We start from the raw sequence: 25,254 nt of genomic DNA, 5'->3' as shown, positions 1-25,254 counted from the left end.
CGCCTCTAAACTTTCCGTTCAAATGATCATGGTCTCTTACTTTTTTATCTTTAAAATTAAATATCTTTTCACAATAATAACATTTATCTGCAAACGCAAGTACTTCTTTATCTTCATCTGTCATTATAATTTCTATATTTGTATTCAATAAATTACTAAATCTATCTTATTTCATATTCAATTAATAAGTCACAAAAATGATTGATAACATTTTCATTTCTATAATCATAATATTCACTTTCAATTAGTTCTGGATAATCAGATTTAATATATAACCCGAAAGCTGCAGCTGATTGATGAATCTTTTTAATAGTATTTGTTTTTGGTGGTTCATCTGAAAAATCATTTTCACTAGAATTTAATTTCTTTCTTTTATAATATATTTCTTTTCTATCTTGATCGGTTAATTCTTTATTTAATGATTCAAAATCTCCATATATTACAAATGGAACTTTATTTTTGTAATCATATTTTTTGAATTCTAATATTTTATCCTTTTCATTTGGTAAAACTAATTTACAATAATCATGATTTTCACATAATTGTTTATGATTTAATAATGTACTTTCATTACTGAATCTATGTAAACATTTTCTACAAAGATATATTTTATGGTGGTCATTTTCTGATTTGAAAAATAAATCGATTTGTTTAATCCACATATAATGATTCTCATAATATAGTATATCTATAACATCATTTGAATCATAATCTTTTGATAGATATAAAGGTTCTAATGTACAATATTTTATGTTGTTAACTTTTGTATTTGGTAATTTGATTAAATTAAATACATTTATTCTTAAATTATTATCTCTTTCTATCTTTGGGATGTTTTTAATTATAACAGGATACTTATCTATCTTGTAATTATTTTCAAATTGTTTATAATGAGTTAATCTAAAACTATGTTGTTTATAATCTTCAACTGGGTGTAAACAACTTATTATAGCCCATAGAAAACATTTATCATCTTCATTTTGTACATTTATTACAGCATTAGTTTTAAATGGTAGTTTAATATAACTCGATGCTTCAATATCTGGTTCTTTATAATATGATACATTATTTTCATCAATTGGTTTTGATTTAGTTAACTTATTATATTTTGTGTTATAAACATGTAAAGTCATAAATATTATTTCATCAAATATTAAACCAGATCCTTCAAAATATTTCTCTTCTATTTTAGTTTTTACTTCATTATAACATTTATCTTATTTATCATCTATATGTTGTTTAGATATAATATGTTGTGAATGAGAATTTATATTATATATTGGTTTATCTTCAGATTTTATGAATTTAACTTTAGAAGATATATAGGGGTAATGGGCTTTCAGGTTAAAGGTTGAATGGTCGAGTTCATTAATAACAAATATTAAAAGTAATTTAAAACTATAATATATTTTCATAACCGTGTGTATTTCAGTTGAATAATAGAATAATTATTATTATTAAAATATATTTGATTATATGAATTTGTGTATTGTAAATAAATAAATGTAAAAAGCATATTGTATTAAATCAATTGGTCGCTCCACTTCGCTACTGCTCCGCTCCGCGACCAATTGATTTAATACAATATGCTTTTTAAATTTAAATTATTGATATCATAGATTAAATATTTAGTTATAATATAAAATGCACACGGTTATGAAAATATATTATAGTTTTAAATTACTTTTAATGTTTTGTTTTTTAATGAGCTCGACCGTTCGACCTTTGGCTTGAAAGCCCATTACCCCTATTACTCGCATTCATTACAACCTCTTATTTTAAAACCAACAAGAGTCACCGAAACGTCAGCAACCTGTATTGACCACATATATACCAATGTTGACAACCAACGATCCGGCATATTGACTACTGATATTTCAGACCATTATTCTACCTTTGTTATTTACCTGCGTGCTCGACGGCTTAAAAATGCACCGTACATTATCCATTTTAGACCTATCAATGAACTCAATATTCCGGATTTTAAAGCGCGCTTGGCCAACGAAGACTGGGGTGACATATACACAACCAATGATCCCAACGTAGCATACAATCTCTTTTTCACGAGATACAAGATGCTCTACGACTTAAGTTTTCCTATTCTAACTAAAAATGTAACTCGTCCTTCGTGTAAACCCTGGCTGTCCGAGGGCTTACTAAATTCTGTCAAAACCAAATTGAAATATTACCGAATATACAAACGAACTAAGCGCGCTGATCATCACGAACGTTACAAGAAATATCGCAACAGGTTGAATCGATTGCTTAAAGCTGCGCAGAAACAGCACTTCGCACGAGCATTAATTGCTGCGAAACATGACCTGAAAAAAACTTGGTCGATTCTAAACCAAGTTATCGGTAGCCCTAAAGACAGAAATATATGCCCACCATTTAGAGACATAAATGGTGTAGACCTTGACCCTTCAGATATAGCCAATAAATTCAATTCTTTCTTTACTAACGTTGGTAGAAACTTAGCGGACAAAATTCCAACAACCGAAATCTCTCCCCTATCATATCTCCAACCCGATTCTTCAAATAACCTGTTCCTAAACCCAATTATTCAGCAGGACATTTTATATATTGTCAATAATTTGGATGCTAATAAAGGTGCTGGGCCTGATGATATAAAACCTAAAATTGCTAAGTCTGCCATCTCTGAAATAATGGAACCATTACTATACATCTTCAATAAGTCATATTCAACGGGGATAGTTCCCGACGCTCTTAAAATCGCCAAAGTTACCCCAATTCATAAAGGCGGTGATAAAAATGAAATCACTAACTACAGACCTATATCAGTCCTTTCGTTCTTTTCTAAAATCCTAGAAAAAATTACCTACGCCCGTATAATATCCTTTGTTGATAATCATCATATCCTTAACCCTCATCAATATGGCTTTAGGAAAAATTCATCTACGGAACTTGCACTGCTTGACTTTACAGATCATATCTCAAAACAGGTTGAAAATGGCCAATTCTCAATAAGTATTTTCATTGATTTATCGAAAGCTTTCGATACAATCGACCACTCAATTTTGATCCAAAAACTACACAGATTAGGCATAAGAGGCTTACCGAATGATTGGATTAAAAGTTATTTATCAAATCGTAAACAATATGTAGACTACAACAAATCTCCTTCCAGTTATCAGCCCATCTCGCACGGTCTATTCAAGGTTCTATTCTTGGACCATTACTTTTTATTGTGTATGTAAATGACATAATACATGTTTCTAAGTTATTCAAGTTTATACTGTTTGCTGACGACACGACCATTTCTTGTAGCAACAAAGATCCTATAGAATTAATTCGTGCCGTAAACCTCGAACTGATAAAACTATCTACGTGGTTTAGAGCAAACAAACTCTCATTGAATGTAAAGAAAACAAGCTACATGAAGTTTGGCAATTTTAGATTACCAGACAATACAGAAATCAGTATAGACAATCAACCTGTTGCTCATTCGTGCACCAACAAATTTCTTGGTGTGATTTTTGATGAAAACCTAAACTGGTCAGCACATACTGCCTATACATCTGCCAAAGTTTCACGTGCTATTGGTTTATTGTTCAAAGCCCACAAATGTCTACCCCAGCCCATTTTGCCCACACTTTATAATTCCTCAGTTTTACCATATTTCCAATGCTGCAACATTGTCTGGGGACGTACATATCCAATCCGTCTGCATCATCTTAGCATCCTACAGAAACGGGCTTTACGACTTGTATATAATGTACCTTACCTAGCACACTCGAGTCCACTCTTTAAAGTAGGCAATCACCTTAAATTAACTGACATTAATAAGCTCCAAACAGCAAGCTTCATTTTCAAGCTGACGTGCAACAAGGTACCTAATACCCTACGTCATATTCTTTCATATAGGTCTGGTCAGCAACATCATATTCTACGAAATGCCAATAATTTAAATATACCGCAACATCGCACTACTAAACGCTCGTTCTCTATTAATAGCACAAAGCTCTGGATTTCTTTACCATCAACATCCGAAATAGTTCATCTTGTTTCGTGTCGTCCTCTATATCAATTAAATCAGTCAAAACGAGAGAGATTAATTTGAACACGTTTATTCTAAGCAACCACCATTTTATAAAGTAATTCTCAAGCGCCATCTGGCGGTACAAAATACAATTAGATATACATATTGTAACATCCCTTTTCCTATAAAAAGAAAAGAACTTGTTTTCCTAAAACTACTTTCAAAAGATGCATACATGTATATAGCTAACTAATTACTAAAACTAATTAAAATGATACATAATATTATATGTGATTCAGTACAACATTACAAGATTGCGGTTAATATCTGTTTCTCTTCAGAGTTAATTACACACGTAATCAGTTAAATAGGTAGGGGGTCTACGTTGCCTTTCAGGTCGACTTAAATTTTGACTATCTGAAACGGATGTCTCGTTAGCTACCGGTTCCGATATAGGCCGGTTTTCAACTGTATTATCAGAATCTACAGCCGGCTCAACGGTCGTTTCGTTGGTCTTTCTGAGATGATGTCTTGCGCGCCTGTACGTTTTATTGTCGCCAGTTTCGACAAGATAAGAGCGATTTCCGACGCGTTCGGTGACCGTCGCCTTTAAGTTTGTTCCATGCCCCGGAAATGGTTTCATGCGAACAATATCACCTTCGTCTAACGGTTTAAGGTTCTTGGCCGATTGGTTGAAATATTCGGCCTGCTTACGTTTTTTCTCGGACCCGTCTGATAAACTAATTTTCGGCCGTAATAGATTAGCCGTCGTTGGCATCATAGTCTTGGTTCTTCTGTTCATAAACCTTTGGACCGGACTGACATTTAAACCCTGAGTGGGCGTGTTTCTAAAATCGAGTATCGCAAGATAGGGGTCTCGTTTCGCCTCATATGCTTTTTTAAGAAGTCTTTTCGCGGTCTTGACCGCCGACTCAGCCTGTCCATTAGACTTACTGTCATACGGGTTTAAAGGACGATGCCGAATGTCCCAATCAATCATAAACTTACGGAATTCTTTCGAGGCAAACTGAGGTCCATTATCGGAAATGATAATGTCCGGAATGCCATATCGTGCGAAATGAGCTTTAAGTTTTGCTATGACAGGAGTCGATTTAGTGGACTTGACCAACCGATCTACCTCCCAAAAATTGCTGAAATAATCTACTGTTATTAGATAAACTTCCCCTTTCAAATTGAATAAGTCGACACCGATCTTCTCCCACGGTCGATTAGCTGGGGGAGTCTCGATCAGCATAGGCTCTTTGGACTGGGCCTGGTCATGCTCACGACATAAACTACACGACAACATATATTCGCGCATCTGGGCGTTCATACCTGGCCAGTAGACCGATTCTCTGGCACGACGTAAACAGGATTCGATGCCAAGATGTGAACTGTGAATTTTGTCTTTTATAATGTTATACATCGACTTGGGAATCACAGCGCGTTCCCCGCGAAAAATGATACCGTTCTGAATTGACAACTCATCTCTAAATGAGAAATATGGAGTAACTTCAGTAGGCACTGAACTTCTCTCATCTGGCCACCCTCTCAAAATAATTTCTTTCAATATCTGCATGGTATCATCCTTATCGGTTTCATCTCTAATCTCCGATAAACGCGCAGCGCTAATTGGCAAATACCGAACCATATTGATACTGTCAAACTCCGCTGTCTCCGATCCAGAATCTAGGTATGCGCGAGACAAGGTGTCCGCGATGAACATCTTCGACCCCGGAGTGAACTTTATCTCGACATCATATTTATAGACACGAAGTAACATAGCCTGCAAACGTTTAGGCGCGCGCGACAAAGGTTTTTTAACTATAGCCTCGATAGGTTTATGGTCACTTTCAACTGTAACCTTGCGGCCATATGTGTACGTATTAAATTTTTCTAAGCCGTAAACAATAGCAAGAGTTTCTTTTTCGATCTGCGCGTAACGCGTTTCAGCGTCAGTTAATGCTCTGCTACTATAGGCGATTGGACGTCCTTTCTGCATCAGGGACGCGCCCAGACCAGATTGACTGCTGTCACACTGCAATGTTAGCTCTTTATTGGGATCATAATACGCCAAAACCGGAGTTTTCGTAACCAATTCTTTGACCTTGGCAAAGGCCGACTCTTGATCGGGACCCCAAGACCACTCAGTATCTTTACGCGTCAACTTCCTAAGCGGACCTAAAGCATCTGATAAATTAGGTAAAAACTTCGCGAGATAATTTACCATGCCGTTGATACGCTGTATGCCCGCCACGTCAGTGGGCGCCGGCATTTTCAAAATAGCTTCAATCTTACTTTGGTCCGCCTCTAGGCCGTTATCTGTTAGTTTATGACCAATAAATGGCACTCCTTTCTTAAACAATTCTAATTTTTCCAAGTTCAAAGCAATTTGTTTTTCTCTACATCTTTGTAAAAGAGCCCTTAATTTTTTGTTATGATCAGCTATGGCTTGTTCAATAGTTGTCCCTACTCCTACAAGTATAATATCGTCATGGATACAGTAGGTGCCCTCCAAGCCTTCGAGTGCTTGGTTTAAATGTTTCTGAAATATTTCACCAGATACACTGAGCCCAAATGGCAACCTGCGCCATCTATACCTCCCATATGGAGTGTTGAAAGTAGTAAGTAAGCTCGATTCTTCGTCGAGGCGCAGATGTCAATACCCCGACTTAAGATCGAATTTACTGAAAACTTTCGCATCTTTCATGTCAGGTAAAATATCTTCCAGTACAGGTATGGGGTATCTTTCTCTCATTAAATATTTATTTAATTGCTGTGGGTCTAGACACAGTCTTACATCTCCCGACTTCTTCTCGGCAATAACAGGGCAATTTACCCACGGTGTAGGTTCGTCTACACTGGCTAATACACCATTGTTTACTAAACTGTCAATCTTCAATTTTACCCTATTCTTCAGGGCATGAGGTATACGTCTAATAGGCATAACTGCCGGAACTGCATTTCGATCTACGTTCAAATGAACAACCCCTGGAAGTGTACCCACTTCTTTCCGAAAAACATCTTCATACTCTGATAAAATAGAATTTACCTCAGGGGACTGACCTTCGATTTGATTAACTCTCAAAAAATTATTATTATTAACCGTTATCAACTGCATCAACTGTGCAGATTGAGACCCGATTATGGGTGTTAATCGTTCATTGACTACAATAAATTCTAATGAATATCGTCTCTTGTTATGCATGTTGACCACAGCTAGTCTAATTTTACCAACGGGGTTCAGAACACTATTGTTCCACATCTTGAGCTTCTTCGTTGTAGGCCGAATTTCCTTGATGTTCTTTACGTACTTAATCGGAATCAAATTTGCCGAAGCCCCCGAGTCAATTTGAAAACGGATCGATCGCCCTCCGATTGACATTTCAGCATAAATGTCATTTTTTACACAGTTCTTATCGGAATATACGTTTTGTATCGATTCGTACTCCGAGTCGTCGTCTGATTGCTCGATTCTGTTGACCTTTCGCCCCTTAGGTTGTTTACACACAGACGCGAAATGATTGCTCAATCCGCAGTTGTTGCAGGTCTTTCCCCACGCTGAGCAAAATGCGCGATCACGTGGGTGTTGAGCGCCACAATAACGACAGTTCATTGGTTCTCCTCTCCCGCCGGAATTACGAGACCGATAATTCCTAGAAGCGGTTGTTTTGGCGCCACTAAAATTCTTCTTCGTCTGGTCGCTCCCATTGACCTTGTTAACAGTACAACTAGCGTCTGCTGACATAGATTTCAATTGTCTGCTGGATGATTCTGCAGCGCGGCAAATATTGATACACGTAGACAAGTTTAACTCTTTCGTTTCGAGCAACTTCTTCCGCACGTCACTATCATCTATACCAAGAACAATTCTATCTTTTATCAACGAGTCAGCTAAATCACTAAAATCGCACGTCCGGGCCAGCGTCCTCAAATCTGAGACGTACTTATCCACTGACTCATCCGCCTTTTTATTCCTCGAATTAAATATGTAGCGTTCGTACGTAACGTTTATCTCGCCGACCGTAAAGTCATCAAACTTTGGAATTATCTTACCCACATCATTCTCGTCACCTGCATTTTCGAAATTCATTCCGTTATAAATCTTGAGAGCCTCCGTCCCGACCGAATGCAGAAATAAAGCGGTACGGTACTCACCACTTTGCGCGCGTAAATTGCTTACGATGTTGTAAATGTCCCATTGCTGTTTTCATAGCTTCCAATTTTCCGCCACATTATCTCCCATTTCAAGCGGTTTTGGTGGATTTATCCCGGCAACGGGTCTCGGTGCGGGCGGCAACACGTTTTCGTTAGACATGCTGTCTGTTCTCTGATAATCCTCAGTAAAGCAACAAAACTCGGATCAAACGTCCTCAAAACATTCACTGTGCCCTCGTTAGATCACTTAATTGTGGGCCACCGCTGCCACCATGTTTCGTGTCGTCCTCTATATCAATTAAATCAGTCAAAACGAGAGAGATTAATTTGAACACGTTTATTCTAAGCAACCACCATTTTATAAAGTAATTCTCAAGCGCCATCTGGCGGTACAAAATACAATTAGATATACATATTGTAACACATCTCTTTATAGTTTCAAGCACAATCTCAAGAAGCAACTCATGTCAACCTATTAATCAACATCTAAAATCTTGAGCAAACCAAAATACTATAAATGTGTAGAAATTTATTTTATGCAGAAATGCTTATCTTTTTAGGGATTATATCTCATTCGTCGAAATGGGAGGACTTTTCTATTCTTCTTAAATTATCCCGTTAATAAATCAATAACAGTCTACCATCAATTAATCCGATGACTAGTTTATGCTATAACGTAAAATTTTGCATCCTTCTCATTATCCAAATAGTATCATTCCATCATTCTCAATGTTCCTTCTTTTCATAATTGCATTTTTTTGTTATTTGCTCCAGGGCCTCGGCTTGACAATCACTTAATGATTTCCGAGGTCCTGATGATTGTCATGCATTATACATAAACATTTTGTAACAATTATGTATTTATATTTGTATCATGATAATCATCAAATAAATCAAATCAAATCAAATCAAATATTGCCTACGTGTCTTATTCCCACAGCGCGTCAGTACGTGTGTTTGTGTCAGTGTCCCTATAAGCAGTGATAGAGCTGTGTACTAGATCTGTAGTTTTTTAGTATTTTTATCTCTGCTACTATATTTGTGGCGCACTGAATGAGGTCAGTCTCGAGTGAACGCAACTGAGGAATTTTTGCATACAAGCAATAGCATCCTTGCAGTAACTTCCCTGGATAGAGCTAATGAATGCAGCTATCTAGACGCGAGAGCCTGGATGACTATATTCTGGTAGCATTACAATATTCCGTGACGGATTTACTTGAAACTTTTGTGAGACGTACGGAACACAGGTACCTTGAAGTAAGTCGAAGGGATCTTTGACTGGAGACCCCGTTCACCAACCAGAGGGCGTTTTACTTTTGAAAATTCTGACATTAAAAAGTTACTGTATGAGAAACATTTTTGTCCGAGTTTTCCGCTTCGGCCGAGCACGAAAGTTGTTCATAACAGCCCGGAGGCTAAAAAAGTCAATGGCACGCCCTATCTGCGATTAACCGTTTGGGCTTTACGGGCTCGAAAATGGGACCCCAAATTTTTCAATGAGATTTTTGCGCCTAGCTCTTTAACCATTAGAGATAGAATCGTGGTTGCAATGAGTGATCAGTAGTAGTGTCAGTGGTATGTCGTAGTGGATTTTGCCGGAGTCGACTTATAACTCCGACTTCCGTGCCGCAGTCATTTTATGGGTCTGGCAAGTGACGCCACCAAATGGAGTTGGCGTCCTTGGAGACCTGTATCGTCAGTCGTCCTCGTAGTGATATGGGGTGAAGTACGATGAAATAAACTGTGGCATGATATTACAATCTATGTGTGGATTTCTCTGCAGGTAAATTAGTTTAATCTTCTACATGTATCTATTTAAAAGTATACTACGATGTGCTCGGGCTTCGAATTGTTGATTGTCAGGGTGTTTGGGGTAATCAAATGGCATGTTTAGGGGAAGTTATTGATGATAGATTTTCCCGCGCTGAGCGCTATCCAGAGGGCGCTGTTGATTATTTGCAGTGGCGGATTTAGCCTACCGCACTTGCCGCTAATGCGGTAGTCAACATTGTTCCTCTATCAACATTTTATTTATTTCATGGATGGACTTGACTTAGCTGATTCCTTGGAAAAAAGTACCCACAGTAAAACAGGATTTTTCTCTTCCAAAACCCAGGAAATGTCATCTCAGCCCTTTAAATTATTCAAAATTATCTGGGGGAGGACCCCCAAACCCCCCGTACTCGAATTGCACATCTCGTGCCTTCGGCACTCGGTTGCCGAAATGCGGTAGTCATACTATGCCTCTGGATCCGCCACTGATTTGTGGTTTGTATGTATGTAGTCTGTGTCACCTTTGTTATATAGTAACTTAGTTCTGTTGCTTGATAAGATTAGATGAATCGTGGGTGAGTAAAACGTAATAGTAATTGGGGTGATTTTGATGTGTTGTGAAAGGTATTTGTTAGAATGTTGAGTGTAATACTGAGAGTGATTGTAAATAATTGTAAGGGGAAAGTGAGTCGTCCTCGTAGTGACATGGGGTGAAGTACGATGAAATAAACTGTGGCATGATATTACAATCTATGTGTTGATTTCTCTGCAGGTAAATTAGTTTAATCTTCTACATGTATCTATTTTAAAGTATACTACGATGTGCTCGGGCTTCGAATTGTTGATTGTCAGGGTGTTTGGGGTAATTAAATGGCATGTTTAGGGGAAGTTATTGATGATAGATTTTCCCGCGCTGAGCGCTATCCAGAGGGCGCTGTTGATTATTTGCAGTGGCGGATTTAGCCTACCGCACTTGCCGCTAATGCGGTAGTCAACATTGTTCCTCTATCAACATTTTATTTATTTCATGGATGGACTTGACTTAGCTGATTCCTTGGAAAAAGTACCCACATTAAAACAGGATTTTTCTCTTCCAAAACCCAGGAAATGTCATCTCAGCCCTTTAAATTATTCAAAATTATCTGGGGGAGGACCCCCAAACCCCCCGTACTCGTATTGCACATCTCGTGCCTTCGGCACTCGGTTGCCGAATTGCGGTAGTCATACTATGCCTCTGGATCCGCCACTGATTTGTGGTTTGTATGTATGTAGTCTGTGTCACCTTTGTTATATAGCAACTTAGTTCTGTTGCTTGATAAGATTAGATGAATCGTGGGTGAGTAAAACGTAATAGTAATTGGGGTGATTTTGATGTGTTGTGAAAGGTATTTGTTAGAATGTTGAGTGTAATACTGAGAGTGATTGTAGATAATTGTAAGGGGAAAGTGAGTCGTCCTCGTAGTGACATGGGGTGAAGTACGATGAAATAAACTGTGGCATGATATTACAATCTATGTGTTGATTGCTCTGCAGGGTCGGACGAGGATTCCTTATGTTCGTTGGATCGAGGAAAAGTCTTGGAGAAGATTGTCGCGACAGCATCCTGCGGATCCGGAGCGTAGGTGAGGAGTGGAGTACGGTATTTGTTCGTCGGCTCTCCCGCCCTAAGATTGATCAGAGGGCAATCTCGGTCAATCGGGACCGAGCTACGACAGGTATATCGCTAGCGCGTGGGTGGTTCACGCGAGCTCTTTAGTATAGGCAGTATACGGAGCTCCGCGAACCGGCCATTCTCAGGACTGGGTGAACCGTCCGTGACTGTACGGTGATCTCCACAGGTTAACCGTACGTGAGTTCCCTACTAACGCCGTACGTGAGTTCCTAGTAGCCAATACCATTTTAAGTACGAAGTTGTTGCCCGTACGGACTACGTGACTGTACATTTCATTCAAATATCCAACATCGGTGAAAGTTTGATTACTGTATACATGTACTGTAGGTTTTCATGTTGTATGAATATTTTGCAGTTCAAATGGGTATGATGCTGATTCCAATGTACAATAAACACATGAAGTTAAATGGTCAAGGGACAGTCAACACCAAGATATATCTCTTCGACCGATGTTGCACCATAGAATATCTGATTCTTTCAACTCAAGCAAAGTGATTCAACACGATCGACATAACACTGGAATAGGTTTGCAGTGACTAACAGTTCATTTCCTTTAGTCCTATGTACTTTTTAGCCAATTTGGATTTGATTGTAATTGAAACTCTGGAACTGTTAACAAGAGACAAGTTAAAAAAACAAAAGTTATGCTTGATTCTCATATTCAAATTTAATTCAAATTCAAATTTATTTAATTACATCATATTTTCAAAGCATACATTGGTTCGAACAGTAATAAAAGTTAGGACAGAACAAATATCATTATAGAATTTTCAAAAAGGCAATGAATTTCTGGGTACTTCTAAAGTACGACTACGAAATTAAGAAATATGCAACGAAATTACGAAATGCAAAACGAAATTAAGAAATGCTAAAGTACGAAACGAAATACTATACGAAATGCTAAACTACGAAACGAAATGGTCATTTTTTCGCGGGTCCTGCTTTAGAGTTTTTGTTTTCAATACCTTTTCTATTTTGTATTCTATTTCATCTGGATTTGGTACAAGTGATAATTCTTGTTCATAGAAATAACCTAATATTTCTTCATCTTTTAAATCAAACAATTTATAAACAAATGGTTTAGTTAATATTATCTTTTTAATTTTAAATATTTCTTCTGTAAAATTAGGGGTATAACCTTTATAAAATGTTTTTCGATATTTAGAAATTCTAACATGTTGTCCTATTTTAAATTTAGGTTCTCCAAAATCATGTGTAACAAATGCTCCATATAAATTATTCCAAACTATTTCTGAATTTTCTTCTTTTCTAGCTTGTATAGGTTTCATATTTATAGAATTATGTTTAGAATTATTATAACCTTTAACTAAATCATCTAACACATCGATATATTTATATGTTTCATTAGCAGTAAAATATTTCCACATTCTAGTTTTCAATGTTTTATTAAATCTTTCTATAACAGATGCTTTTTTATCTGAATGTGTTGAAAAATATTCTACATCGTTATCAGTTAATAGTTTTTTAAAATGTTTGTTATAAAATTCCTTACCTTCATCAAATTGTATTTTATCTGGGATAGCTTCTTTAAATATAGATTTAAAAGAATTTGTAACTTCTATACCAGTTTTATTTTTAATCGGGATACTCCATGCGTATCTACTGAATATATCTATAACATTTAGTATCCAAAAATATCCTTTGTTATATTCTTCTAAGTTCTTCATGTCAATTAAATCAGCTTGCCATTGTTGGTTAATATATGAAACCATTACTTTTCTTGTTAAATATTTTTTATCCATCTTTTTATGAATTTGATATGTGGGTTGATTTTGTAACCATGATTTTAATTCACTATATTTTATATCACCGTGTGGGTGCCGTACGGCACCATTGCTATTATCAGATTTATTTTTATTCCATAATTCTGAAACGTTAGAAAATGATACTTCACTTTCTGGGTTGTAATATAACGCTCTTAAATATTGTTCTTTTTTCATCTTATTTTAATCCATTAATAATAATTTAGATTTAGTTTCATTTGATTTATTTTCTGGTATGATAGGTTTATTGTCTGTACACGGATAACTAAGTTTCCGATCATCGGAATCATCTTTATCATCAGATTTGAATTTTGATTTATATATTACACCGGATAATATAATAACTGTTACTAATCCAATTGTAATATATAATTTATAATTACTTCCAGCATTAGAAGAATTAGATGGATTATTATTTGAATCAATACCACCGTGTGGGTGCTGTACGGCACCATCAGATAATTTCTGTGATTCATTTATATCAGTTAATTTCTTTTTCTTAGCTTTTTTTAATTCTGATGATCTTTTACCTAATTCTCTTGCCCATTTAATTTGTTTCTCGGATCTAGCCTTTTTCTTAACTCCATCACTCATTTATTTTAGTTAATTTTTGTTCTGATTCATTTTCTGTTTCACTGTTTGGTTGTAGTACATCTGTTTCGTTCTTACCTGATTTATATTCCATAGGTTTGATATTCGAAAATGTTATGACGCCAGTAGAAATCAATGTCATAACCGATCCTAATTGAAATGAAGCATAACCGACCCATTTTTGTAATTCAGTCATAACTAAGTAGTCATTTTTCAAATCACTATATAATTTATTTTCATCATCAATTGGTAATAACTGGTTACATAACTTAGAATAACATTTGACAATACCATCTGAAATAGAATCATTTATTCTAGCTAATCTAGCTTCTTCATAAATCTTAAAATATTTTATTACTTTATCGGGTTTCATAGCATCTAGTTCTTGATAAGTTAAAATTTTTCCTAAGAAATCCTTAGATTTCCCGCCAGCAATTAATAATTGAAGATGCTACCTATGCTTACAATATAAATAGTATTCATAATCAATATTGTTATTAACTTGAATAGAATTAGAAACAACTGTATCTTTATTATCACTAATACCTAAATCATCTAATGTCTTTTCAATATCAATACTATTCTTATTAGATTTCTTTGACATTTATATTAGAGAAATTTAATAAGAATAGTATTATAAGTATTCTTCAAATGATACTAGATAGTTAAAGTTAAAGAACTCTAGTATTGACTACTGATACTAGCTATTTGAATTTAAAGAATATCTATTTGAATCTATTCAAAATATAAAGTATTCTCTTTTGAAAAGAAAATATTAAAAATATAATAGAATTCACAAGCTAGTTGAAGGTATGTAATTTTTATTATATTTTATTTAAATTCTATTTGATATCACCATGTGGGTGCCGTACGGCACCATCTCACTACTTTTGTTTATCTATTAGGAGCAGTAGTTATAACTGTCCAGATAAGTCATTTCGGATCCTTGATATCAAATTCCTCAACGTATCGTTCATTATTTGGATTATTATTCCATTGATCAATAAATTTCTTTGCTTTTGTTAACTGTTCTGAATATAACTGTAAATCTAGTTTATTAGATTTGATTTGATTTTCTTTCTTTTCTAAAGGTCTTAAATTTTTCCAACCCCAAATAAGTTTTTTATTGTATTCATCATTCATGTTAAATTTAGATATTGGTAACACGTGATCAATATGGTAATAATCCCCATAATTATCTATATTCATTATATCATCGAATTGAAATATTATCCATGATTTGAGAAATTCATCTGAACAACCCAATAAATTAGATAGTGTTTCTGAATGTGTTTCTTTGTTGAATAATTGTGTTAATCTAGACCGTAAACATTGTTTCAATCTAAAATTAAGATCTGTTTGATATCTTCCTCTCATATATTCTGTCATATAATCATTATAAGATTCTCTATTATCTTCTCGGTATTGTTTGGTATATAGTTTAAAACAAGTTTTGCAGCAATATTGAAAACCATCTTTGCTAGTCTTGCGCTTACTAAATTCTGTTAATGATTTATCTAATTCACATTTAGAACACTTTTTGTAATATATGTTTATAACGCCAGTGTTATTTGTAATATTGATAGTTTGTGGTTGTTCTGGTTCCATTTATTATACGTATTTTTTTACTAAATTGGTTAATAATTTTAGAATCCTCTTCCATTTCTTCGACCAACGTCATCCTTTTTCATTCCTCGCTGCTTTTGATAAGTTCTTTCGATTCCTTGATATCAAATTCCTCAACGTATTGTTCATTATTTGGATCATTATTCCATAATTCAATAAATTTCTTTCCCTTTGTTAACTGTTCTGAATATAACTGTAAATATTCTAGTTTCAATTTATTCTCTAAATGTGTTCTAGTTTTATTGTGTCTTGCTTTTTGGGATTTATCTATATCGATATTACATGTTGGGCAGTAGTACTTATTTGCTTCCATTTTAATACTATATTTTTTATTAAAATTGATTTTAGAAGTTCAATGATTTAAATGTTATTCATATATGTGAATATTTTAAGAGTAATAGGGGTAATAGGCTTTCGGGTTAAAGGTTGAACGGGTGGGTGAGTAAAAATGAAAAACATAAAAATAATAACAATTTCTACTTGAATTAGGAGTGAAACTCATAAAATGAAAAATAAATTCGAGCGTGTGAGAATTTATTTTTCATTTTTATGAGTTTTGCGAGTAATTCAAGTAGAAATTGTTATTATTTTCATGTTTTTTCATTTTTTACGAGCTCGACCGTTCGACCTTTGATCTGAAAGCCTATTACCCCTATTACTATCGTCGTAAGGTACATGTAATTGCGAGTTTCTTTTTCATACGTATTCATTTCTTTTGCTCTCATCCGGCTGTTTTACTCTCAGATTCGCATGGTAAGTATCGAAAATAGAATAGATATTAGACATGAATCCAATTGAGGCAAACTCTTCAGCGAACAAATTATCGCGACAGACAATCCTATGACAATATTCTCCGTGGTTATGTTAAAAGCTTTATTCATAAAATCATTCTTGCGCATTGAACCATTGAGACATTTCGTAATCTTATATTGTTAAATATTCACAGAATGACAGTACTATGCATTTAAACTAAAAGCTGCCCACTTCTATAATTAAGTTATCACAACAATTTCAGCAGCAATATACTTTACCGTCGCCAAGGAACTAATATGATTATAAGCATACAAGCTACGCTAATGTGCCCTATGATCGGTACAAACTAGTTTTCTAATAAGCTTCTCATTATGCAGTGTAATAAATAATAGGAAAGCACGAGTTCTCTATTGGTCGAAATAATTCCATCTAAAGAAACTGGCACTGGTATTCAATGGAGTAATATAAGGTACTTAACATAACCGTTTTAAGGAGTTTCATTGTCACAGTCGAGACTAATTGTAAGCTAGGGTTTAGCATTATTGTTCTTAAATAACAAATCTAAGTTTTCTAATCAACGATTGAGTTCATTTGTATGTAAGTCTGGACTGTAGATCTTTTACTCGGAGTACAGATGTACAGTGCGTTATGTACAAGCATTAGCAAATATAACCTCGAAGAGTGTAAGTATCGACGGTCACACTTTTTAGCATCCTTCGTTCCGTTAGATTTATGCCGTGTATGTTGTCATCTGCATGTAAGTTGCTTTTTCCTATAAAATATGAAAATGACATCATTTACACATACAAAATGGACCAATTTATGCTTCATATTGATAGGATTCATGCTTCATATTGATAAGATGCATCCATACTGAATACAAAGGTGATCTATGAAATCAATCCTCTAAAGAGCTGTTTATGTTTAGCAATGAAATGTGTATAGACTGCATGGTGAATGATTGCAGTGACCAAATTGCTTGAGCCTCAGGACACATACGTTCTCTATATTAGAAATTATTTTTTCTTGTATGCCATGCAAGCCATTTCTGCAATGTACTTTACCAGTGACTCAAATATGTTACCCTCGAAAAAAACCTTTTGTCAATCATTAAGCGGGCTTGAAATGAATTCTCTAATTATTTGATCAATCGCTTGTCAAGTTTGTCTTTGATCAAGGTCAATGACTGAGCTCCAAAAATTGTCCATAAAATGAGCAACGGGATGCATTATCAGGTCATCGAATTAAAATTGCATTCAATCAGGAACTCATATCTTGGCGCATGATTCAAATAAAGTCGCTTTTGCTTTCTGATGATAACTTCCATGAGTTTTTAATTGATTCAATAGATATAATCAACGGACATTATGTTAGATGTACTGAATTATCAAAGTACGGGTAAAACACTTTTAAGCACACTGTTATCTTTAAAATGTATAGCTAAAGCTGCGAAAAGTAAGTAAAATTATTCGTACTAGTGTAGCTTAATATCTTGAATATGAAGTCGTCTGGATATATGTCGCACATTCCTGAAATTTACCACGGATATGTTACAATCGTACAATTAAACGTTCTTAGTATTTTGGTTGCTTCAAACTTAATTGAATTTAATCCAGTAAGACATGACTTGTAGGACCTGTGCCCACCAAAGGTCACTCATGCTAAATAGCCATGCTCTTCATGCAAGAATAATGGAGCTTATTTATCCAGTATTTTTGGGTATTCATATTTTCCAAATCATTCGTAAATCAAACTACTGCGACGAATATTCATTTCAACTCGACATTACTTTCAACTTTAACGGAATTTGCAACGGAATTTGTACATTGATTTAGTTACCTCTCCTTCTTTGTTATAAATGAATGTTGTGACATTAGTACCAACGCCCCAGGTTACTTCTTTTAACTCGAAAGCGTCTCTTTCACCTCGTTTCATACCGCCTTTTGCATAGATCTATATTATTTTCAAAACAAAAAAGACCCTACTATATAGGTATGTGATGCATATTTTACTCATAGTTTGTACTGTGAAATGGTAATTTACCTTCACACTGCCGCCACCACCTAATGTATAGGAGGGGAAGTCAAATGAGAATTCTTGTTTTCCATCATCAATATCTCGTTTTACTCTCCATCCAGTTAGGTTATGTGGCTGAAATGCGATAAATAAACATTTGAACAAACAAGAATTTGGTCAAATATAATACCTAATATTATAGTATCTACGATATATGAGTATCGAGTTATCAAAGACGTGATTTGCCTATGGCCACACATAAATATGCAACAAGTCGGAATTGTCGGCATAGCGTTTACTACATACACCATCGTAAGCAAAGTTGACGTTGCAGATGTTGTCGGCATTGTATTGTCTACCCATGTAATTCGTGCCCATGTAGACTTCGTAAGGAATTATCGGAATTTTTGGAAATGACTACCCATACTTAGAATTGATGCTTGATAAAGCAAAGTTACCTTGTTTCCCGTGTTCTCTAATATGACGTGCCGACCATCCGCGGAGGCCTCTTTAATTGCTACATCACCTTTTGCAGTTCGTTGGTAAGACGTTTTAGCTGCCATGGAACCGGAACCGGCTGAGCCAGAACTTCCTGAATTTGAAGGATGAAACATGTTATGCCGAAACATAATTATGACAACATATCTACAGGATATCTAACCTCCTGACATAGACATTGACATCTGCATAGCGGCTCCACCGCTGCCACCACCACCACCACCACCAGCTCCACCACCACCGCCGCCGCCACCACCACCGCTGCCAGCACCACCGCTACCAGCTCCACCACCACCACCAATTTCACTTTGGTAGGATTCTAACCATTTAAGGTGAGTTTCTGTGCCATGTGTTCTCATCCATTCATACCATTTTTCTACTGTTTGACTTAAGCTGCAATATGTACCAAATCATTATGTAACTTATGTAGGGTGGGTTACCGTCCTATTTTACTCACTCAGTGTGCGCCGTGTGCCAGGCGCTTTCCCTCGGTAGCTTTCTACTCTCAAAATTTCGTGTGTTTATCTTGCAAGTTGGAAGCTATTATGTGCTATACATCCATGGATTACACCCTTTAGAAATTAGCTTGGAATTCTCAGTCTTCCAATATGGCTGCCACAGCAGAAACCTTGAATTTCTCGTTATCACCCTCCACAAATCAAGTAGCTTTAACTTGTTATATGGTATGGATTAGACCTATCGAAAGTCGCTCTTCTTATAAGGCCGTCACAGCGGACATCTTGAATTTCTTGTTACCAATCTCCAGATATCAAATAATGTGCAATTTCTCTTTAGCTTGACTAGTGACATAGGAGAAGCCATTGAATTACACCTATTGATTAAAGTCAGCTTAAGTCAGCTTTCTCACTCTTCCAATACGGCCAGCACGGCAGACATTTTGAATTTCTTGTTAGTACATATCTATTTCTTGCATTTTTAGAGTAGATACAACAAATGGCCACCAGGCAGATATCTTGGAATTTCTCATTCGCGTGCGATTCATTTTCAATTTTGTACATGTAATTGGGTTCGTTCACTCATTACAAACATTAAGTTTCTCCGATCTTCCAAAATCGCTACCGCGGTGGTTTTGAACTCCTTGTAAGTGCTCAAGACACTACAAATGAGGGGCAATTTACTTAGAAAGTAATAATTTTCTAGGTCCATGGATTACACATAAAATCACCTAACCAAAAACCTAAAATCAGCTTTCTGGTTATCCTAAAGTGGCCATCATGGTCATCTTGAATTTCCACTAATAACATCCATTTAAAAGGTTTTCAAGTCCGTTCGATATCTTGAATTTTTCTTGTAAGCAGTGTACACTACACATGACATGCATTTTTGGAACTTGGTAGGTCTGACAACATGTCAACGGGTCACATCTCTAAAGAGTAAAGATTTTCACTCTTCTTTTATGGCTTTCTTTTCCAGATACGGAACTTTGCCATGTTTTTATCGTGCAATTTCTATGATACATTGTTGGTTGTCGGTGTCCATTCTTCAATATGTAAAATCTTTTAACATATCGGGATGACATACATAGCGTTACCATGTTTTGGAGTTTTTCGATTTAATACTCTCAGATACCAAATATATTCTTAGGTATCGACTTCTCACTTCCAGGATTAACATGATTCTCCAAGAAATTATCATTGATACTAATTGTATGTAACTATTTTCTTTAGACGCTTACCTTCCTTCGTGACCTTCCAAAAGTTTTCTATATGCTATTATCTCAAGTTCAAGCGAAAGTTTAGCATCTAGCAATTCGTTTAACGTAATGCTCATCGATTCCAATTCTTGAATCTTCTGATTTAGTTGGATGGTTAAGTCAGTTCTCTCCGCCTCCCATTGAGACTCCTTGTCTTGGTATTCTCTGAGCAACATATCGTATTCACGTTGTAGATTTCCGTTCTAGAAAAAATAGAAAATCTGAAAAGTGTTATGGACGCCAATATAGAGTAATAGAGTAATTGTGGAAAACTTAAAATGGTATCGACTTTAGGAAATCTGATCGCAATAAAACTGTGATATGACCTGCGCCTCGAGCTCTGAAATTCTAGCTCGTAGTTCACCTAGCTGGTTTCTGAGCTTTTTGGTCTCATCCTTGTAATGAGCCGTCTCCAGCCCTGATTTCGCACCACTAGTCCTGGTTTCGTTGAGCTAAAATGGATGAAATTATCGAATTCGAAAAATTAAAAAAAAACCAATTCATATTGAAGTTGTACGCTGTATCTTATTACACGTTTCATGGCAAGAAGAGTGAAACGTTGGGCATATAAACTTTAGTGCTCCGTAATGTTTTCATCATAATTCGAAGAACAGATTCTCGACATTTTTCCGATATCTTAATCTCCGAGCAAACAATGTGCAAAAAGGTAGATTTCTTTGTTCCTCCATAATTAAAACTCAGTTCAATGCCATATCCATTCGTTATTCTCATCACAGGCCCAAACTATTCATGTTGAAAGTTGAAAAAAAACCAATCGGGTTTTCAACACGTTTTCGTTATGCCGTGTGCGTTGAACGTTTTATCGTTTGCATGTAAAACTTTTACGCTAAACGCATTGTAAAAGAGCGTTTTCTGTTTTGATGAAACAACCGTTCTACCGTGTGCGTTGGGCTTATTTAGATATTTAGGATAATCTACATTATAAAGATAAATAAGAATAGACACATTAGTGCAATGCCACTGACATGATAAGTTCACACAAATGGCACTCGTGGAATTTATAGTGACAGAATCGTATCCCTCTTCCTTAAAAAAAGCTATTTTGACCAAACGTGGTACTTCTCTCGTAGTAGCCCATATTGATCCACACACCTAGCACATCGTAGCGTAGTAGTACGCTTGGTGGACAATGCGCGAAATATTGCATGAAATCAAGCTTTGTATTGATTCTGACCCCCTTTATGAAATCCTCGTGACCCCCTGGAGCAAAGCATAAAGCCTATTTCTATCTTTATTGCTGCAGCATGCACCTGTTACACATTATGAATAGGGTCTAAGTGCTCCAAGTTCAAGCACAGCTTGTTGGCTAGCGAGGAATCTCTCGCAGCCATATCATGAAATCTTTAAAGAATCGATTACTCATTAAGTCGTATGCATTGCATGAAGATTCAAAAAAATGAACATAATCATCAATATTCTCATAAAAAGCTGACAGCTATGTGTCGCGGGTTGAACGTATAAAAACGCATATAGTAAATGCAGGCAGGTGTGCATTCAATATTGAATATAATATGTCTAATATTTAATATTATATTTTCAGAATATAGGCTAGGCGAAAAGGGCAGACTAAACTTTATCTCGATTTGGAAAAAAGTTTTTAACACAATGACTAGAAATCTTGTTTAGCTAACAAACCTTCATAGTGAAATGTGTCTCGAGTTCACCCTTGATACTGCCCAATCTGTCTTCATATTCATTCTGTATGTCACGAATAGCAATAGCTAGCTCACTCTTCCAGAACTCGCGATTCTCTGCAGTTGTGTCCTTGTATGCCAGGGCTGCCATTTCACGAAGTTCCTCAAAAATAAAGAATACAATAGTAAAGTTAATCTTTGAATAATTGAGTGTTGCTTGCGAATTTGTTATTATTAATCATTAATTGTCATGTTAGTTATTATGTGTTTGATTATTGATTGTATGAGCATCGATAAGTGATGAATGCAATAATACCTGTTCATGAATTGACTTCAGGAATGCCAATTCCTCTTCAAGTGTTTGAAGTCGGTTCTCTTTATCGATTCGCTGTAAGGTTTCATCGTCTAGGTCCTAACAAAAAAAAAGTTGAGAGTCAAAGGCAAGAATAAACAACGAAGACAATTTGATGAAAAATATAGCATATGATTACCACTCTGAGTCTCATTATGTCAGCATTCAATGTTTTTATAGTTTCTTTGTCGCGTTTATGTTCCTCTTCGAGGAAAGAGATTCTTCGTCTCAAAAGATTTATTTCTGATTCGTAGTCTGCCATCTGCTGATGCTGTTTAGAGATGGTTTCCCGGTCAATTTCCGTACGACGAACGAGGTCCTCGTATCTGATGTTCACAAGGGATGAAAATATATTTGTTTATGGTGAAAAGCAAGAGCAGAGCACCCTGAACAAAAAGTCAAGTATCACAGATTTATTTTGTCGAACTATACTTTGATTTCAAACCATCGATTCTCAACTAACATTTATGATAGCAGATAACGGTAACGAGACTATGGTTGTAATCACGAATACAGCGTGTGGTCGAACTATCTCATCGGCGGATATAGAATCAGATTTCGAAAGCTTATTTCGTAAAGAAAATATTTATTCAAAATAATAGGTAGCAAGCAGTATGCATCAATCTATATAACGCCGTTATATGATGAGATATGAGCGAAGTAAAAATTAGGAATAGCTTAAATTAAGCCACATCTGTAATTATCGTTCAAAGGAATTCGAAAGTAAATTAACCGAGTAGTTTCCACTAACTTTCAGTAACTGACATTCAAAAATTGAGGGCTCTATCTGGTGGACAATTATGCACTCAAGCGTAAATAGTCCACAATCTATTTTCTATCATCTTTAATAAGCTTTTTACCATTTGGTTCTGTGGAATATAAGTCGAGATATGATTGTTTGGAAAGAAGTCATTGTTCGACAAAAATGTGCATTGTTAAACATGGTACCCTTTTAGAGCATAAAACGTTTGAAGAATATATCGGTCATGAGACTAATCACAATAATTCATGCTAATTGGTGGCATAACGAACACTCGTCATTTGCGAGGGAAGGTCAATTATTATGGTAATCGTGCCAATTTTGTTCAATTTGAGTGTAGAAATCCATGCCGCTAAATAACTATAATTTCCACTATTATTTCTCATTTCATTTACTTTTTGTATGATATAATGTTACACTAACGAGTGACCTGCTTAAAATATTGAGGTTGGCCTTAAATAAGTACGTTAATGCACACATTGACTTAGATAGCGTGAAGGACTTGTACATATTAATTTGAAATCACCATTATTCAACGTGATCAATGGATAATCTTGTTCAAATGCAAGAACACATGCTTACAAAAGTATATTGACAATTATATACACAAACATGTACCTTCCAAAAGGTTTTGTAAAATCTACATCGAGGCTTATTCGACATTACATTGCTATTATATGTCAGAGTATTCTCACCTTTCTTTTATGCCTGTTAATTCATCTTGAAGTGTATTGGCACGTAACTGCCATTTGGCCTTTTCTTTGGTCAGGTCATCTACAAGATTCCGCGCTTCCAAAAGCTCGCCCTCATAACGCTTTTTTATCTCTATTGTTTCTTTGCCCCATCTTGATTTCAGAGTCTCCAGTTCCTGAGCAAGTTTTCTGTTTTGCGCCTCCAGAAATCTTATCTTTTCAATGTATCCTGCAAATCTCTCGTTAAGATCTTGCATATCTTTCTTTTCTTTTTCCCGCTCACCTCTCATAGCCGTTACATCAGCTGATGAGAAGGAAAAGGCTCCACTACCGGATGGTTGCCTTACTTCAACGCGGCCTCTTTTCTGGGTACTTGAACCTGTCACTCCTGCTTGTGTTCGCGAGATAACTGTCGTTCTTGGATTCATCGAAGAACGGTAGTACGTTTCAATGGAATCGTCGCCACCAGTGCCATATGTCTGTCCACTACTTCCAGAAGTCGTTTCTGTAACCGTTACAACGGTTTTTTCACTGACACCTCCAGACGTTCCACCCATCATTCCACCAGACATTCCACCACTCATGCCCATGCCACCACTACTTCCACCACCGGATATTGTCCGAGACGATGAAGAACTCGATGACATGGAGGACGAGCCTCCGCCCGATTTACTGATTTGCATTCGTGACATCCTTTAGGCTCTCGAACACAGGCTAACTGGCAAAGAAGCTCTGTCCCAGACGTCTTTTATACGATCCTTCATGACCACAAAATTGCATGCCTATTATTGAAACAAACTGTGATAAGCGGGGCTGCAATTATGCAGTTAAAAATCTGCAGAATATAGCTGTCGTGGTCGTGATTACTGCTTACTTGATGTATGAACAATTATGCAACGTGGAATAATCACTCTTTAAAAAAGTAGCACACCGAACTGTGTCATTTATCTCGGGGTAATTGTCTCGAAATTTGTTGATGGCAGTGATTAAATCATTCTCTAATCATAAAAGCGATCATATAAATAATGTAAAAATATATTCTAAAAGCTGTACGTATTTGACATCTATACATAGACCATAAAACCACCTAAGGGATTGTATAAGTATGGGCTTTACTACCTTTTCAAACTGGGCTTTTTTTAGTTCAAACAACCTTCAATAAAAATATATTTTCCATTTTATAATTAAATCATAATGCCTTTTCCATTTT

At 35.8% G+C, this 25,254-nt stretch overlaps 2 protein-coding genes across 5 annotated transcripts; both read right to left on the bottom strand.

The window, feature by feature from the left end:
• Positions 1 to 4,343: 4,343 nt before the first annotated feature.
• On the bottom strand, positions 4,344 to 8,093 carry LOC141909154 (uncharacterized). The gene is made up of 2 exons (XM_074799540.1): positions 6,801 to 8,093; positions 4,344 to 6,545 (listed from the first exon to the last, which is right to left on the bottom strand). The coding sequence occupies exons 1-2, from the start codon at positions 8,091 to 8,093 to the stop codon at positions 4,344 to 4,346; spliced, it is 3,495 nt and encodes a 1,164-aa protein (XP_074655641.1).
• Positions 8,094 to 16,453: 8,360 nt separating this feature from the next.
• On the bottom strand, positions 16,454 to 24,802 carry LOC141908153 (70 kDa neurofilament protein-like). 4 transcript variants are annotated; one of them, XM_074798032.1, is made up of 12 exons: positions 24,048 to 24,802; positions 22,732 to 22,918; positions 22,557 to 22,652; positions 22,242 to 22,403; positions 20,912 to 21,037; positions 20,568 to 20,788; positions 19,174 to 19,264; positions 18,832 to 18,987; positions 18,401 to 18,508; positions 18,197 to 18,310; positions 17,833 to 17,886; positions 16,454 to 17,129 (listed from the first exon to the last, which is right to left on the bottom strand). In XM_074798032.1, exons 1-11 carry the CDS (start codon positions 24,734 to 24,736, stop codon positions 17,842 to 17,844), a joined length of 1,995 nt encoding a protein of 664 aa, XP_074654133.1. In that variant the 5' UTR covers positions 24,737 to 24,802; the 3' UTR covers positions 16,454 to 17,129; positions 17,833 to 17,841. The 4 variants fall into 4 exon arrangements, with proteins under 4 accessions (XP_074654133.1, XP_074654129.1, XP_074654132.1 ...); XM_074798028.1 differs by having other exon boundaries at positions 18,832 to 18,965; positions 19,035 to 19,264; positions 24,048 to 24,798; XM_074798031.1 differs by lacking the exon at positions 17,833 to 17,886 and having other exon boundaries at positions 18,832 to 18,965; positions 19,035 to 19,264; positions 24,048 to 24,798.
• Positions 24,803 to 25,254: the final 452 nt, after the last annotated feature.

The sequence above is a fragment of the Tubulanus polymorphus genome, chromosome 7, assembly GCF_964204645.1.
Source record: "Tubulanus polymorphus chromosome 7, tnTubPoly1.2, whole genome shotgun sequence".
NCBI lineage: Eukaryota > Metazoa > Nemertea > Palaeonemertea > Tubulaniformes > Tubulanidae > Tubulanus > Tubulanus polymorphus.
This window is presented reverse-complemented; position numbering and strand designations above follow the sequence as displayed.